The 16,374-nt window shown below is 48.2% G+C and overlaps 1 protein-coding gene and 4 non-coding genes across 5 annotated transcripts; 2 read left to right on the top strand and 3 right to left on the bottom strand.

Annotated features, from left to right (window-relative positions):
* Positions 1-5,167: 5,167 nt before the first annotated feature.
* TRNAR-CCU (transfer RNA arginine (anticodon CCU)) lies at positions 5,168-5,240 on the top strand. The gene has a single exon. It is a non-coding gene; the product is annotated as a tRNA-Arg (tRNA).
* Positions 5,241-5,649: 409 nt separating this feature from the next.
* On the bottom strand, positions 5,650-5,722 carry TRNAR-CCU (transfer RNA arginine (anticodon CCU)). Its single transcript has one exon. It is a non-coding gene; the product is annotated as a tRNA-Arg (tRNA).
* Positions 5,723-6,047: 325 nt separating this feature from the next.
* TRNAR-UCG (transfer RNA arginine (anticodon UCG)) lies at positions 6,048-6,120 on the bottom strand. The gene has a single exon. It is a non-coding gene; the product is annotated as a tRNA-Arg (tRNA).
* Positions 6,121-6,562: 442 nt separating this feature from the next.
* On the top strand, positions 6,563-6,635 carry TRNAR-CCU (transfer RNA arginine (anticodon CCU)). Its single transcript has one exon. It is a non-coding gene; the product is annotated as a tRNA-Arg (tRNA).
* Positions 6,636-11,403: 4,768 nt separating this feature from the next.
* ATP5PD (ATP synthase peripheral stalk subunit d) lies at positions 11,404-16,301 on the bottom strand. Its single transcript, XM_055408635.2, has 6 exons — positions 16,205-16,301; positions 14,406-14,536; positions 14,042-14,138; positions 12,684-12,755; positions 11,754-11,816; positions 11,404-11,603 (listed from the first exon to the last, which is right to left on the bottom strand). The coding sequence occupies exons 2-6, from the start codon at positions 14,525-14,527 to the stop codon at positions 11,472-11,474; spliced, it is 486 nt and encodes a 161-aa protein (XP_055264610.1). The 5' UTR covers positions 14,528-14,536; positions 16,205-16,301; the 3' UTR covers positions 11,404-11,471.
* Between the last annotated feature and the right edge of the window lie 73 nt (positions 16,302-16,374).

The following is a 16,374-nucleotide window of genomic DNA, read 5'->3' as shown; positions in this document are numbered from 1 at the left end:
GCCTAGAGACGGGTGTGGAATGTTGATCAGGAGAGAGCCGGGGGGACCTGCCAGGTGAAGGGACAGTGAATAAAGGCGGCCAGAGAGCAGGCTGGGGTGGCGGAGCTGAGGAGGAATCCATCGAATGGGGCATCTGTGTGGGGCCTTGTGGAGGTGAGATGGAAGTTCACGGTGAAGAGTCTGGAGTTCAAGTGGAGAAGTTCAGGTTCTAAGACACATGGGTACTAGGGAGCCACTGAGGGCCTTGAATGGGAAGGAGTGCCATGTGTTAGGTGCTATTGCAGGCTGTGGGGTTTCAGTGATAGGAAAAATATGAGTTGGGGGACTTCCCTGGGGTCCAACAGTTAAGACTCAGCTTCTGCTGTAGGGGGTGTGGGTTTGATTCCCTAGTCAGAAAACTAAGGCAGGTCACCTGGTAAAGAATCCACCCACAATGTGGGAGACCTGGGTTCGATCCCTGGGTCGGGAAGATCCCCTGAAGAAGAGAAAGGCTACCCACTCCAGAATTCTGGCCTGGAGAATTCCACGGACTGGAGAATTGCACGGGGTCACAAAGAGTCGGGCACACGACTGAGCGATTTGCACTTCAGGGAACTAAAATCCCACATGTCATATGATATGGCCAAAAATTTTTTTTAAAAGAGTTGGGACTGGAAAGAGGTTCTTGAGATCCTATTGTATGGGAAAGCACCTGGTTCAGTATACCAATTGCAGATCACTTGTATGAATTATCAAAACGTTCTCTATTATTTTGATCTAGTTTACTCCTTTGACAGTTGACTGCACTGTGATGCTCTAAATGCAAGGTCATGGGCTGTAGTTAGTAGTAGGTACACTTCATATGAACAGGGACCTCATCATTCATGTGAATGTAAACGGGGGGAGTCATTGATAAATGACATGAAATTGCAATGTGGAAGATGGGGTCCCTGTCCTCAAGGGACTCAGAGCCCAGTAGGGAGCTGAGGCTCATAGATGAGGAAGTGCAACATTCTTTGGTTCATTAATTCAACAAATACTGAATACCAGGCACCGAGTAAGGTCCTGAGGAATCAGCAGTGAACAGAAGTCCTTTCTCCCAGAGACTCACGTTCAATCAGAATGATAAAAGCTGAGACGCAAAACGGATTCTTGTTAGGGTAACATGACCTAAAACATGATAACCCAAGGAAGAGCTAAAGAGTTTGGGGAGTAGCTGGTTCCAGCTGGAGGGTCAGTGAAGCACTTGAGGTGCTTCAGGTGGGCCTGAAGGCGGGGAAGGGCTGGCTATGCGAGCACAGTAAGAAGCTTATCACCTGGAGACTCCAGTGGTGGCCAAGGGCCCCGCCTGCGGTGGGGACGGTGAACCTCTGCAGGGAGAGAACGGGCTGTGAAGCAGCTGCCCCGGGGTCAGCTCCTGACTTGCACCACTCCCAGCTGTGGAGCCTCCAGGAAACTACTCAGCCTCTCTGAACCTTAGCTTTTGTTGCTGTTCAGTGCAAAAGTAGGAAGTCAAGAATGCCTGGAGTAACAGGCAAATTTGGCCTTGGAGTACAGAATGAAGCGAGGCAAAGGCTAATAGAGTTTTGCCAAGAGAATGCACTGGTCATAGCAAACACCCTCTTCCAACAACACAAGAGATGACTCGCTACACGGACATCACTAGATGGTCAATACTGAAATCAGATTGATTATATTCTTTGCAGCCAAAGATGGAGAAGCTCTGTACAGTCAGCAAAAACAAGACCAGGAGCTGACTCAGATCATGACCCCCTTATTGCCAAATTCAGACTTAACTTGAAGGAAGTAGGGAAAACCACTAGACCATTCAGATATGACCTAAATCAAATCCCTTACGATTGATTATACAGTGGAAGTGAGATATAGATTCAAGGGACTAGATCTGATAGATAGAGTGCCTGATGAACTATGGATGGAAGTTCGTGACACTGTACAGGAGACAGGGATCAAGACCATCCCCAAGAAAAAGAAACACAAAAAGGCAAAATGGCTGTCTGAGGAGGCCTTGCAAATAGCTGAGAAAAGAAGAGAAGTGAAAGGCAAAGGAGAAAAGGAAAGATAAACCCATTTGAATGCCGAGTTCCAAAGAACAGCAAAGAGAGATAAGAAAGCCTTCCTCAGTGATCAGTGCAAAGAAAATAGAGAAAAACAATAGAATGGGAAAGACTAGAGACCTCTTCAAGAAAATTAAAGATACCAAGGGAACATTCATGCAAAGACGGGCACAATAAAGGATAGAAATGGTATGGACCTAACAGAAGCAGAAGATATTAAGAAAAGGTAGCAAGAATACACAGAAGAACTATACAAAAAAGATCTTCATGACCCAGATAACCACGATGGTGTGATCACTCACCTAGAGCCAGATATCCTGGAATGCAAAGTCAAGTGGGCCTTAGGAAGCATCACTACGAACAACGCTAGAGGAGGTGATGAAATTCCAGCTGAGCTATTTCAAATCCTAAAAGATGATGCTGTGAAAGTGCTGCACTCAATATGCCAGCAGATTTGGAAAACTCAGCAGTGGCCACGGGACTAGAAAAGGTCAGTTTTCATTCCAATCCCAAAGAAAGGCAATGCCAAAGAATGCTCAAACTACCGCACAATTGCACTCATCTCACACACTAGTAAAGTAATGCTCAAAATTCTCCAAGCCAGGTTTCAACAGTACATGAACCGTGAACTTCCAGATGTCCAAGCCAGATTTAGAAAAGGCAGAGGAACCAGAGATCAAATTGCCAACATCCACTGGATCATTGAAAAAGCAAGAGAGTTCCAGAAAAACATCTACTTCTGCTTCATTGACTATGCCAAAGTCTTTGACTGTGTGGATCACAACAAAATGTGGAACATTCTGAAAGAGAGTTCCAGAAAAACATCTATTTCTGCTTTATTGACTTTGCCAAAGCCTTTGACTGTGTGGATCACAATAAACTGTGGAACATTCTGAAAGAGATGGGAATGCCAGACCACCTGACCTGCCTCTTGAGAAACCTGTATGCAGGTCAGGAAGCAACAGTTAGAACTGGACATGGAACAACAGACTGGTTCCAAATAGGAAAAGGAGTACGTCAAGGTTGTATATTGTCACCCTGCTTATTTAACTTATATGCAGAGTACATTATGAGGAACGCTGGGCTGGATGAAGCACAAGCTGGAATCAAGATTGCCAGGAGAAATATCAATAACCTCAGATATGCAGATGACACCACCCTTATGGCAGAAAGTGAAGAGGAACTCAAAGGCCTCTTGATGAAAGTGAAAGAGGAGAGTGAAAAAGTCGGCTTAAAACTCAACATTCAGGAAACTAAGAGCACGGCATCTGGTCCCATCACTTCATGGCAAATCGATGGGGAAACAGTGGAAACGGTGACAGACTTTTTCTGGGGGGGCGGGCTCCAAAACCACTGCAGATGGTGACTGCAGCCATGAAATTAAAAGACGCTTGCTCCTTGGAAGAAAAGCTATTAAAAAGCATATTAAAAAGCAGAGACATTACTTTGCCAACAAAGGTATGTCTAGTCAAAGCTATGATTTTTCCAGTAGTCACGTATGGATGTGAGAGTTGGACTATAAAGAAAGCTGAGCAGCAAAGAATTGATGCTTTTGAACTGTGGTGCTGGAGAAGACTTTTGAGAGTCCCTTGGACTGCAAGGAGATCCGGCCAGTCCATCCTAAAGGAAATCAGTCCTGAATGTTCATTGGAAGGACTGATGCTGAAGCTGAACTGCAATACTTTAGCCACCTGATGCAAAGAACTGACTTATTTGAAAAGACCCTGATGCTGGGAGAGACTGAAGGCAATAGAAACTCAGATGTAAAGAGCAGACTTGTGGACACAGCGCAGGAAGGAGAGGGTGGGACGAATGCAGAGGAACACTGAAACATACAGGTTACCATACATGAAACAGACGGCCAGTGGGAAGCTGTTATGTAACACAGGGAGCTCAACCAGGTGCCCTGACAGCCTAGAGGGGTGGGACGCAGGAAGGGCAGGAGGGAGGTTCCAGAAGGAGGGGATGTATGTATCCCTGTGGCTGATTCATGTCCGTGTAGGGCAGAAATCAACACAACATTGTAAAGCAATTATCCTCCAACTTAAAACAACAACAAAAAGATGAGGGCAAAAGAATGAACACGGGTGGACCTCACAGACACAGTGATGAGCCATAGAGGTCAGACTGTAAGAGTACGATTCCATTTATACAAAGTTCAAATCAGGCAAAACTGCCTTATGGCCTTGATTGTCAGGGAAGTATTTACACCAGGGCAGTGGGCAGGAGGCAGGAGGGAGCCTTCAGGGGAGCTGGCAAAGTTCTGTGTCTCCTCCAACCATGACCTTGAGATGTGTACACCTTACTGCATGGATGTTACACCTCAACAAGCAGACCAGTTAGTTAACTGAAAGGAGGACAGTCTCAAGGAAGGAGCCTGGAGCCAGGTGGGGTACATTCCCCTTTCTTGTTGGTATTATGGGTTTGTGCAGACTCTCTAAGTGGGAGAGAGAAAGAAAAAAGAACGTCTCCAAGTCCCTGAGAGTCAACATCTCAACGCAAGCACAGGTGGGGAGGAGACACTGGCAGCCCTGGGCTGGATTTTAGTAGTGGGTTTTCAACATGGGTAACATTTTAAAATGTGCTTTTTCTGTATTTGTATTCCCTTTTGTATAGCAGTCCTAAAGAAACAAGATATTAAAGTGTCTAGCTGGGCATCTCTTTCCGCTCTATTTTGTAACTGCGTACGTATATATTTCTATCAAGACTGAAAGGATGTGTTCCTTCCGGCTGTACATTGTTCCATGATGGGGGAGAGTGTTACTGTTTCTGTTTCAGGACTCGCGCTTGAGACGAGTTTGTTCTCGTTCACTTCCTACACTTAGCCATGACGGTAAAATGTGGAAATGCCTACAAACCTCAGCCTTCGCCCGCCATCCACAGTCTTAGGTGCCCGGGCAGAATCAGCGCCGTGTGCTTGCCGGTGCGGCTAACAGGGGGCTGCAGCTCACTTCCCACCGTTTCTTCCTCCGGGTTTGCGGGGCGTCCCAGGTCTCGCTTTGGCGCGGCCCCGGCACCGCATCCCCGGGCGTTTGCCTCGCTAAGCCTTGCCCTGCAAGGCTCGGGATCGGACCGCCTACTAGAGGCAGAGATGTCGCAGGCACGAGCCGCAGGCCCCAGTGGCCTAATGGATAAGGCACTGGCCTCCTAAGCCAGGGATTGTGGGTTCGAGTCCCACCTGGGGTAGAGTGCCTTTTTGGTCCTTGCACTCTCGAATCCACGTGCCAACACGTGCCAATACTTCCGCCGCTCGAAAGACTCCGAACGCCGGAGCCCGGCCCGCGGGTGGAAAACCGGCTGGATCCCGAAGCAGGGGCCGGAAGAACCTCTCCCTCTCTGGAGGACACTGACTTTTGGACAGCGGGCAAGGCGGGAGGAAGCACACGCGGTCACCAGGGCGGGAAGAGCGGGTGAGGGACTCTGAGCCGACTATTGCACTGCAAACGAGGCCCGGGTCGGCTGCGCAGCAGAGGGCGAGCTGCGAGCAGGCGGCGGGGGCGCCCCGGAGTCCCCGCATCCCTAGGCTGCAGCCTCGGAGGCTTGTGCTCCGCGGGAGCAAAAGCCAACGCGGGGCAGGGCGCGCCCGCCCCGACGCCACCCCAGGTGGGACTCGAACCCACAATCCCTGGCTTAGGAGGCCAGTGCCTTATCCATTAGGCCACTGGGGCGCGACGGCCAGAGCTGACCACGTGGCCCGTGGTAACGCGCAACGGCGCGCGCGCAGGCCTCACTCGGCCCTACGACGCCACCGGCCGGACCGCGGACCCCGAGGACCGGGCCCGGGCCCGGGCGGCCTGCAGGGCAAGCGGGGGGCACGGCCGCGGGGCCACGCGAAAAGTTAAAACTCCACGGCGAGGCGAGACTGAGGACGACGCCGGACGGCAAGGGGCGCGGAAAGGGGACGCCCGAAGGAAGCAGGACCAGGGGATGAAAGCGTGAAGAAAGCGGGTTTGCATTTTGAACTCGGGAGGAGCCGCTCGTCCAAAACGAAGCCGACCACGAAGGGACTCGAACCCTCAATCTTCTGATCCGAAGTCAGACGCCTTATCCGTTAGGCCACGCGGTCCCAGGGCCCACCACTTCGCGGGGAGGTAGTTGAGCGCACCCGCCCAGAGGCTGCGTTGGCCCCAGGGCGCGCCCTCGGGGCTGCAGAGCGACAGCCACGTTGCGCCAGCGCCGGGGAGGCCGCAGGTGGCTCCCACTTAGCGAGGGGGCCGCGTGCCCCAGAAGTAGGGTGTCTGACGTCGGATTAAGCGTTTGAGCCCCTTCGTGGTCGAAACGCTTTAATCCTGAGAAGAGGGCGGCACTCCTGCGCCGCAACCAAACGCAGCCATTGCCCTTGTTTCAGGCGCGGAGCCAGCGCGGGACCCTCTCCTCGCAGCTACTTCCATCGCCTGGGGCTCGTGTCCAGTCGGGCTTTGCACCTGGGAACTTCCGGGTTGACGTCACTACGCCGGCCTGCGGCGTCATAGTTCAAGAGACATGTGATCAGGCCCGGTTTTCGTGAAGCCCCAGTGGCCTAATGGATAAGGCACTGGCCTCCTAAGCCAGGGATTGTGGGTTCGAGTCCCATCTGGGGTGGGGGTGGATAAGCCACCGAAAGTTCTCCTTTACATCCCTTCAAGACCACCAGGCTGCAAGCTTTATCTCCTTCCTCCTGAAGCCGCTTTCGTGTCTGTGGATGCTACTTTGCCCTTTCATTTTGATCGAGCCTGACTCTACTTTGAAAGGTAGACTGATAGGAGGGCAGATGGTTTCCCGTTTCGTGATGCCTCTCTGGGTTGACGTCTGAACAGTCACGTGGCGAACGGGCTCCGCCAGCTCCGAATCCCCGTGCAAAAGAAGCGAGCGTGTTCAGTGCGAGTCCATCGCCGTGAAGTTAAAAGCAGACCACGCAGTAGCCACCCGCGTCCCTCCCTGTCCCCCGAGCCCCCAGCTGGAGACAGGCAGGCGGGGTCGGGGTGGGCGCTGACCGGCTCCGTGCCCTTCGTTTGAGAGCGCGCCTGCCAGTGCCCCGTGCTGCGGCGAGAAGGGGTGCAAGGAAGCTGTGTGTGCACGCTCCTTGGACAGCGGGGGCGACAACGGCCAGTCTCTTGTGTGCACCCGGGTCCCACGGGTAAAAGATGACCCTGCTCGCATTGGGTGATCGCAGGACTGTTTAAAAAGCGATTAGCAGATAAACAAGGTTTTCCTGCTTAGCACAGGGAGCTAGATTCAATATCCTATGATAAATCATAATGGAAAAGAATATGAAAAAGGATTGTGCTGGCAACAGAGTATTCTAGAGTCCTCTGGCTCTTTCTAAGCTTTTAGGATTACGAGTTGGAATGGCAAATGTCTGATAGTAAGGGTGGTGTGAGAGGGGCAGGTAGCAACTTGCTCTATAGCCATAAGCAGGGGAGGAGATCAGGGTACCCAGAGGACCCTGGAGTGAGCAAATTGCATTTGAGCAGAGGAGTAAGATAACTATATTTGCATTTTGAAAAGATCCCCTTGGCAGCACCTTAAAGAATGAATTAGAGACAACACTGTAAATCAACTCTGCTCCTATATAGATGTATATTTTAAGAAGGAATTAGAGGCAGGTGAGGGTACAGGCAGGGAGACCTCTTAGGGACAGACTGTGGTTCAGGGAAGAAATGACCAAACCGTGAATGGAGGCTATAGCAGGTCCACGAACGATCTTTGCCTAAATAAACTACAGTTGACCCTGGATCAATTTAGGGATCAGGGCTGCCGACCCTCCTCAGTCAAATAATCTTGAGTTTAACTTTACACTCGGCTCTCTGCACCCACAGGTTCAACTGACCTCAGATGGTGTAGCTCTATAGTATGTACCTAAAAAAAAATCCACATATAAATGATCCCAATCAGTTCCAACTTGTGTTAAGAGTCAACTGTACTTCATTCGGGATTACAAAATAGCGATTTTCCCAATGTTACTTTTCATTCCACATTTATTAACTGGAATACTTTGTAAAGGACTTTTGTCATTAACTAGGTCTATTAGTTTATCCTGAAATACTTTTGTTTAAATTAAGACACGATAAATGCATATTTTTTTCTTCAATGCCAGTTTTTAGAGTAAGGAGTTGAAACCCTTGATATAGCCCATCTATCCATTTTTTACTCTCTCCCTATTTTTTTTTTAGCCATACCTCAGCTTCCAAGATTTTAGCTCCTGGACCAGGAATTGAACCCTGCTGGGCAGTGAAAGCACTGAATCCTCACCATTGGACCTCCAAGGAAGGTCCTAACTTTTTAAGGATGAACAGTTTGTACCCGGATTTTGAATTGACCCATTTAGAAACTTTCCCTTCTAATAGAGGTATTTGCTGCTTCTGCTGCTGCTAAGTCGCTTCAGTCGTGTCTGACTCTGTGCGACCCCACAGACGGCAGCCCACCAGGCTCCACCATCCCTGGGATTCTCCAGGCAAGAACACTGGAGTGGGCTGCCATTTCCTTCTCCAATAATAGAGGTATTTACTGATTCTGACCTGCCTATTGAGAAATCTGTATGCAGGTCAGGAAGCAACAGTTAGAACTGGACATGGAACAACAGACTGGTTCCAAATAGGAAAAGGAGTGCGTCAAGGTTGTATATTGTCACCCTGCTTATTTAACTTATATGCAGAGTACATCATGAGGAACGCTGAGCTGGAAGAAGCACAAGCTGGAATCAAGATTGCCGGGAGAAATAGCAATAACCTCAGATATGCAGATGACACCACCCTTATGGCAGAAAGTGAAGAGGAACTCAAAAGCCTCTTGATGAAAGTGAAAGAGGAGAGTGAAAATGTTGGCTTGAAGCTCAACATTCAGAAAACAAAGATCATGGCATCTGGTCCCATCACTTCATGGGAAATAGATGGGGAAACAGTGGAAACAGTGTCAGACTTTAGTATTTTAGGTTCCAAAATCACTTCAGATGCTGATTGCAGCCACGAAATTAAAAGACGCTTACTCCTTGGAAGGAAAGTTATGACCAACCTAGATAGCATATTAAAAAGCAGAGACATTACTTTGCCAACCAAGGTCCGTCTAGTCAAGGCTATGGTTTTTCCCGTGGTCATGTATGGATGTGAGAGTTGGACTGTGAAGAAAGCTGATCGCCGAAGAATTGATGCTTTTGAACTGTGGTGCTGGAGAAGACTCTTGAGAGTCCCTTGGACTGCAAGGAGATCCAACCAGTCCATTCTAGAGGAGATCAATCCTGGGTGTTCATTGGAAGGACTGATGCTAAAACTGAAACTCCAATACTTCGGCCACTTTATGCGATGAGTTGACTCACTGGAAAAGACTTTGATGCTGGGAGTGATTGGGGGCGGGAGGAGATGGGGACGAGAGAGAATGAGATGGCTGGATGGCCATCTCCAGGAGTTGGTGATGGACAGGGAGTCCTGGAGTGCTGTGATTCATGGGATCGCAAAGAGTCAGACACGACTGAGCAACTGAACTGAACTGATTCGTAATCATCCTAAGTGTGTTTGGTTCTGTGTTTATGCTACTTATGTTTTTGCCGATTTCTGTCTTTAACTGTTGCCACATAGGAAATACATCTCTCTCTCTAGTGATCTGAAAAGCACAATCCTATTTTACTAGTGATAATTTTTCATGTAAAATCAATGCATGCTCAATGCAAAAATTTCAAACAATTCAGGATATAAAACTTCAAAGTCCACCCCCCCCCCACCATGCTTCATAAATGCCTGGGACTGAGATAATGTTAGTTTTTCAATGTTGTTTCTTACTGTAAGTCTAACACCTTCCCTCAAATGCTAGGGACCCCTCTGTTGATTTTTGGTCTTGCTGCAAGGGATCTTAATCTTAGTTCCCCAAGCCGGATCCAACCCACGTCCCCTGCAGTGGAGGTGCGGGGTCTTAACCATGGACCACCAGGGAAATCCCAGGGACTCCCCTCCCATTGTTACAAAAGTTTCACAGAACTTTCATTGATTCTTCCCTTCCTGGTTCTAGCCACACTCCAAAAAATTCCCTATGTTTTCACTTTCCTGCATTCCTAGATCTTCAGCGGGATGGCTGGGTGCCAATTCAGTGACTCACAGCGGTGGGGAGGGAGCATGTGGTACTTGTTTTGTGCATGAAAGGCCTTCTGTAGAGCTTGACTGCTGAACGTCACGGATCATGACTGAAGCCGCTCTAAGTGGAACACGCCTTGCCCCCCACCCGGTTACATTTTACCTTCAGCCCAGCCCGTCCTATAAATTAGGGGTGACAGTGCCCCAGGCTCTATTCAGCGTATGTCCTTTTAAGACAACATTACTTCCTTGAGCGTTATCAGGCACTGTTGATCTCCTCCCATAAATTCCATCTGCAATCTCTGGCAGAAATATCACAAAATTGTTGAAATGTGTGTCTTTTCCTCACTAGGTTTTTTTCCTATGGATTTAAGCCACATCAAGTTGGATGCCTTTGCTTAAATTGCTTTCTTACTAAGAAGCTTTCCAGATTATCTCATTTCATTCTTACTAGACTCCTGATGTTCGTAAATGCGGAAAGGAAGAGTCTGGAGATGGCAGATTAATCTAGAACCAGCAATTAAATGGTCAAGGGCAGTGTAAGCAGCAGGCATACAAGCTCCTCTGACTTCAAGGACAACAGAGCTTTCCTCACCATCTCATCCTACTTTAAACTGCCTGTATTTCCTGGCATTGCTCAGGCATCCTGCAAGGCACTCTGCTATAATAAATCAATCCTGCTGTAATTGTTTAGTCAGTAAGTCATGGTTTTTCCAGTAGTCATGTATGGATGTGAGAGTTGGACCATAAAGAAAGCTGAGTGCTGAAGAATGGATGCTTTTGAACTGTGATGCTGGAGGACTCTTGAGAGTCCCTTGGACTGCAATGAGATCAAACCATTCACTGATTTGATTTCCTAAAGGAAATCAGTCCAGAATATTTATTGGAAGAATTGATCCTGAATCTCCAATACTTTGGCCACCTGATGCAAAGAGCCGACTCATGGAAAAGACGCTGATGCTGGGAAAGACTGAAGGCAGGTGGAGAAGGGGGTGGTGGAGGATGAGATGGTTGGATGGCATCACTGATTCAATGACTGTGAATTTGAGCAAACTCCCGGAGACAGTTAAAGATGGGGAAACCAGACGTGCTGCAGTCCATGAGGTTGCAGAAGGTCAGGCACGAGTGAGCTACTAAACGACCACTGCCTCAGCCCTGGGCCTCAGTAATTTGCTTCCTACACATCCTCACCATTAGACAACCGCACACACCTGTGGGCACACCTTTCCAGTTCAACAAAAGCTCTGCTCCTAATGTGGTCACCCCAGGGTTTTAATTATCTCAACCACAAAGCAGCAGACACACACAGCACCATGTAATTATTTTTAATTTCCAGAGTTTATAATTCCAGGGCCAGAGCTGTCTCCTGGACTCGAGCTTATAAGCTCTCAATTGGCCTGTGGGGCCAGTAGGGGTACTTCTTCTTATCTAATTTGGTTTCTGGGAAGACTTCATTCAAGTCCTCAATGGTCATCTGATCAAATGGAATTATGTTCCTCATCTTCTCCAGCTGAAAAAAGAGGGGAAATGTGTCAAGATAAATAGGGTTGCAGAGATACAAAAAAAGAATCCAAGGCAGGTGACCGCTGCTAGGTGAAGGACGCGTGGCTGTGAAAGGACAGAAAACGGATCACAAGCAAAGGCCAAGGCTCATCCTTACCTCTTTCTCATATTCCTGAATCCTGGTCTTTGAGTGAGTCAAAAACTCAGCACAACTTTTCACCTTTAAGAGAAGGGACAAATTCTGTTTTGAAACCAACTTGTACCTTCCCGACCCCGAGGCTCCCAAGATATGAAGCGTCCTAGAGACCCTTACTGCTTTCCCACACTCTGTGGAGAGGAGGTGGGCTCCTCTGACTACTTGGGGGATTCTGCTTTAGGTGGTAGACTGCAGCTCTCCCCAAGACCCACAAAGAAGCCCGTACAGGAGAACCAGCTTAGGGCGGCAGGCCCAGGGTTCTTCATTGAGTTATTCACCTAGGCAACCTACAAATGCCTGTCTCACCCGGGCCTGCCGAATGGCCAGGACAAGCCACTGACCACCTAGTCAGACTTCTCCTTGGTGGAGCCACCTGGGATCCAACACTGGACTTTCAGTACTTTCAAGCAAACGGGTATTTGACTACTCACTACCATCTATAATTTTCCTGCCCAGTTTCAGCTTCTTGATTGTTTTTAACAGTCATGTTGAAGTATAACTGACATACAATAAAATGCACATATTTAAAGACTACTACTTGATAGGGTTTGATATACGCATCCTCCCACGGAACCGTCACCACAGTGAAGACAGTTTAATATTTATCATCCCCTCCACCCCAACCCCAGGCAACCACTGATGTGCTGATCGCCAGAGATTTAGCTGGATTTGTTTAGTTTCCCAGCAGTGGAGTCATACAGCGTGTACTCCTTTGCTGGATTCTTTCACTCACATAATTATCCTAAGGTTCATCCGTGTTACTGCATTTATTAACAGTTCCTCCCTTTTTAGCGATCCTTTAAATTTACTCCACCTTAACCTTACTAGTAAGAAACAGAACGGTCAGGAATTAAGAGAATTTTAGAATAAGTAAGAGCCTCAACTACTTACATCTTCTTTTTCTTCAGCATCCACCTGGGCAGTGTATTTATCCTCCGGTATAGGAACCTTCAGGGCATTAAACTACAAACACAGGAATGGCGAACTGTCGTTAGTATCACCAGGAGTCCCCCCAGAAGGACTCAAAAGGTGCTAATTGTAATACATCATATAAAAACACACTCTCCACTCCAGGCGGTACGAGCAGGCATCTAGGGCATTCTACTGGAAAGAGTATTAGACTGGCAACAGGAGCTCAAGGTTCTTTGCCTGATCACTAGCTGGAGACCTTGGACAATTCTCTTACTAAAATGAGCTTCAGTTTCTTCACTTGCTAAATACAGGCAGACTTGATGACCTCAAAGAACCCTTCAGTTCTAATGTAATTCTGATTTCTCTCTTTTTTAAAAAATTTTACTTATTTTTTGGCTGTGCCACACAGCATGCAGGATCTTAGTTCCCTGACCTAAGGGAACTAAGTACCTGTGCCACTTGCAGTGGAAAAGTGGAGTCCAAACCACTGGACCACCAGGGAAGTCCCCTGATCCCTCTTTGAAAAGAAACCCTAGAAGACAGGTAGCGGAAGTCATGTTTGCATAACAGAGATGGATGAGACCTCCCTGGAAGACAGCTTAGTGTCTTGGCCCCGGCACTGAATGCTGTTCCGAGCAGAGTGAGCCCTAGATAAGTATCTGCTGAATGAACAAGCAAACCCTGGATGATGAAATTTAACATCAGAATATAGGTGGGCGAGGGCTTCCCTGGTGGTTCAGTAGTAAAGAATCTACCTGCCGATGAAGGGGACACAGGTTCGATCCCTGATCCAGGAAGATCCCACAAGCGGTGGAACAACTAAGCCCAGGCACCACAACTATTGAGCCTGTGCTCTAGCCAGGGAGCCACAACTACTGAGCATACATGCTGCAAATACGGAAGCCCTCACACTAGAGCTCTGCTGCTCGGCAACAAGAGATGCCACCATAGTAAGAAGCCTGCACAGCATAACTACAGAATAAACACCTGCTCACCGCAACTAGAGAAAAGCCCACGCACCAACAGAGACCCAGCACAGTCAAAATGTCAGTCTGATTTAAATGGAGACAGGTGGGGAGTGCAGAAGGAAGCTAGGTAGAAACATCCAACTCAACAGCCCTCTGGCTCCCGGATTAAGATTCTCTGTACCTACTTACCACTTAAATCTCTCATCACAAAACCTCTGGCCACACCCATCTCTCCTGACCCTCCCTTGGGATCTGGGTGTTAACACCACTCCTCTTTCCTCACTGCCATCCTGTGTAACTGTCCAGGGTCCTGCTCCCCCACCCAGAGCTGTGTTACAAGACCAGGGCTTTAGCTGCCTGAAGGCTCACCTTCTTCTCAAAGTCATCCACCAGGCCAGCCTTTGCCACGTTGGCCTTGTAGTAAGCCCAGTCGATGGCAGGTGGCTTCTCAGGCAGAGCAGCCAACCTGCTCACATAGAAAAGCAAAAGTTACGAGTGTTCCACGAGCAACAGGAAATTCACACAACAATTTCCCTGTTCTTCATTCCTATGTCCTAGAGCTATCGCCACAGTCTTCCCCAGGAGAGAGATCACAGGAATGCAAAAAAAAAAAAAATCACTAGTATTTAGAAAATGCATGAATTTCTTTCTGCCAGAAGAACATCAGAATTCATATATTTTGTTTCCACATGAAATCACAAGTCCAGAGGCTCCCTCTCAGCAAGTTACTGACCTGGAGGTTAGGGTCTCGTTCCAGGACTTCAGGGAGTTAGCCACAGCCTTCTGGTTTCGAGGGATGATCTCCCCAAAAGCTACCCAGTCAATGGTTTTTAGAGCAAGTTTCCGTCCAGCCATCTTGAGATCCTGGAAAATACAACAGGTCAGATCAAAACAGGGCTCTTGGAGAGAATCCTCTGAAGGGCATCGCAGAAGTTTTCAAGTCTTTAAGAAATAGATCAGGAACATATGAGTGGGTATAGCTATCAGCTAAAGGAATTAGGATGACGATATCAGAATAGGACACTTCAGTTTTTAAAATTCAAGATGTACAACCTGGCATATAAATATATTCTAGATGGTATATCCTCTCTTCCCTATCTCCTAAATTATCCTTAAAAGTCCAGTTATTAAAAAAGAAAGATAAAAATCCAGTTACCCAGTGTTTGCACTCCATGTACCTTTGGAAACATTGCTAAATCAATATTCATGCATTACATAAAAGTTAGTAATTTAAAAACACTTCCACTCAGCCTACATTTTATTCACTGATTCTCCAGTGCACAGAACCTGACACATATTCACATTTCAATGAGGCTTAAGTAGAGCAGACGCTGGACTGAAATTTCCTCACATGAAAAATGGGGGTAATAGGCGTTGACTCACTGGAAGAGACTCTGATGTTGGGAGGGATTGGGGGCGGGAGAAGGGGATGATAGAGAATGAGATGGCTGGATGGCATCACCGACACGATGGACATGAGTTTCAGTGAACTCCGGGAGTTGGTGATGGATAGGGAGGCCTGGCGTGCTGTGATTCATGGGGTCGCAAAGAGTCGGACACGACTGAGCAACTGAACTGAACTGAAGCCCTGTTAGCCAAAAAAGGCTGTTAAAAATATCAAATATAACTGTGCACACCAATTTGCACTAGAAACTTAAGGGGCTCTCTACCCACTCCTTATTAGACTGGTAATACGCCCACACCTTATTCATGCCTGGTGATCCCCTACAGTGTTAGCACATACCCTGAGTATACTGGCAATACTCTTATTTTAAAAAAAAAAAAGGATTCAATACATACTTTGAGTATGAGAGAACATGGAAAGTGATCACAACCATTAAAGAGCTTTATAAACTATGGGGTGGATCACAAAGGAGATGGAAATTTTCCCCAGGGCCTTAAAAGAAACAAGACACATGTCCAACATCTGCCTCTTCCTTTCACTCAAGATAGCTTATGTTCCCTGGAGTGGAGGTGAGGGGCGGGTGACCTTTAAATACACCAGATAGAGTAAGTGCCCTTGCAGAGACTTTTCCAAGTTCGGAAGCTTCGTAAATGGGTTTGTTGTCTTTTATTTACTGCTGAATCCCCAGCGCCTAGAACAGATCTTGAACACGGCAGGTGCTCAGTGAATATTTACTGAATCGGTAAATGAACCCTGCACTAGAGAAGCGCTGAAAGCTCCACACGCTCGAAAGCTGGAATCTCAAAAGGTAAGCGCACAGCCCTCTGGGCGTCACCAAGCAGGCTAAAACTACGTCCCGGCAATGTTTCCTCAGCCTCCAAACCGGACCCCTGAAGCCGCCAGGCTGGAGTCGGGCTGGACGAGACAAAGGTTACTGGAAGCCCTAAAAGTCAAGAGGCCACAAACTGGCCTCTGCGGCCTCGCGCTAGAGGGAGGGAACAGGGAGAGGGCGCGAAAGAGCAAACGCGAGAAGCAGGGGCGAGACAAGGGTCGAGCCGAGGTATGCAGGGGCAGAGCAGAGGAACCCGCTGCACTCAGGCAGGTCCGAGGCCCCCAAGCCCACTCACCTTCACCGACCACGACCGCCCGCAGTCCACAGCAGCAGAGAACGGAAGTGGGTCACCGGAAGCTCTCCCCTCAGCCAACCTCAAACCCAAGGGGGCGGGCCTTGTCTTGCGGTTCAGCGAATAGCGACGAGGGCTGATTCAGGAAGTCCCGCCTCCGGGGGCGGGCGTAG

This window comes from Moschus berezovskii, chromosome 20, assembly GCF_049115385.1.
Source record: "Moschus berezovskii isolate FMDL1 chromosome 20, NW_MosBer_1.0, whole genome shotgun sequence".
Lineage (NCBI taxonomy): Eukaryota > Metazoa > Chordata > Mammalia > Artiodactyla > Moschidae > Moschus > Moschus berezovskii.
This window is presented reverse-complemented; position numbering and strand designations above follow the sequence as displayed.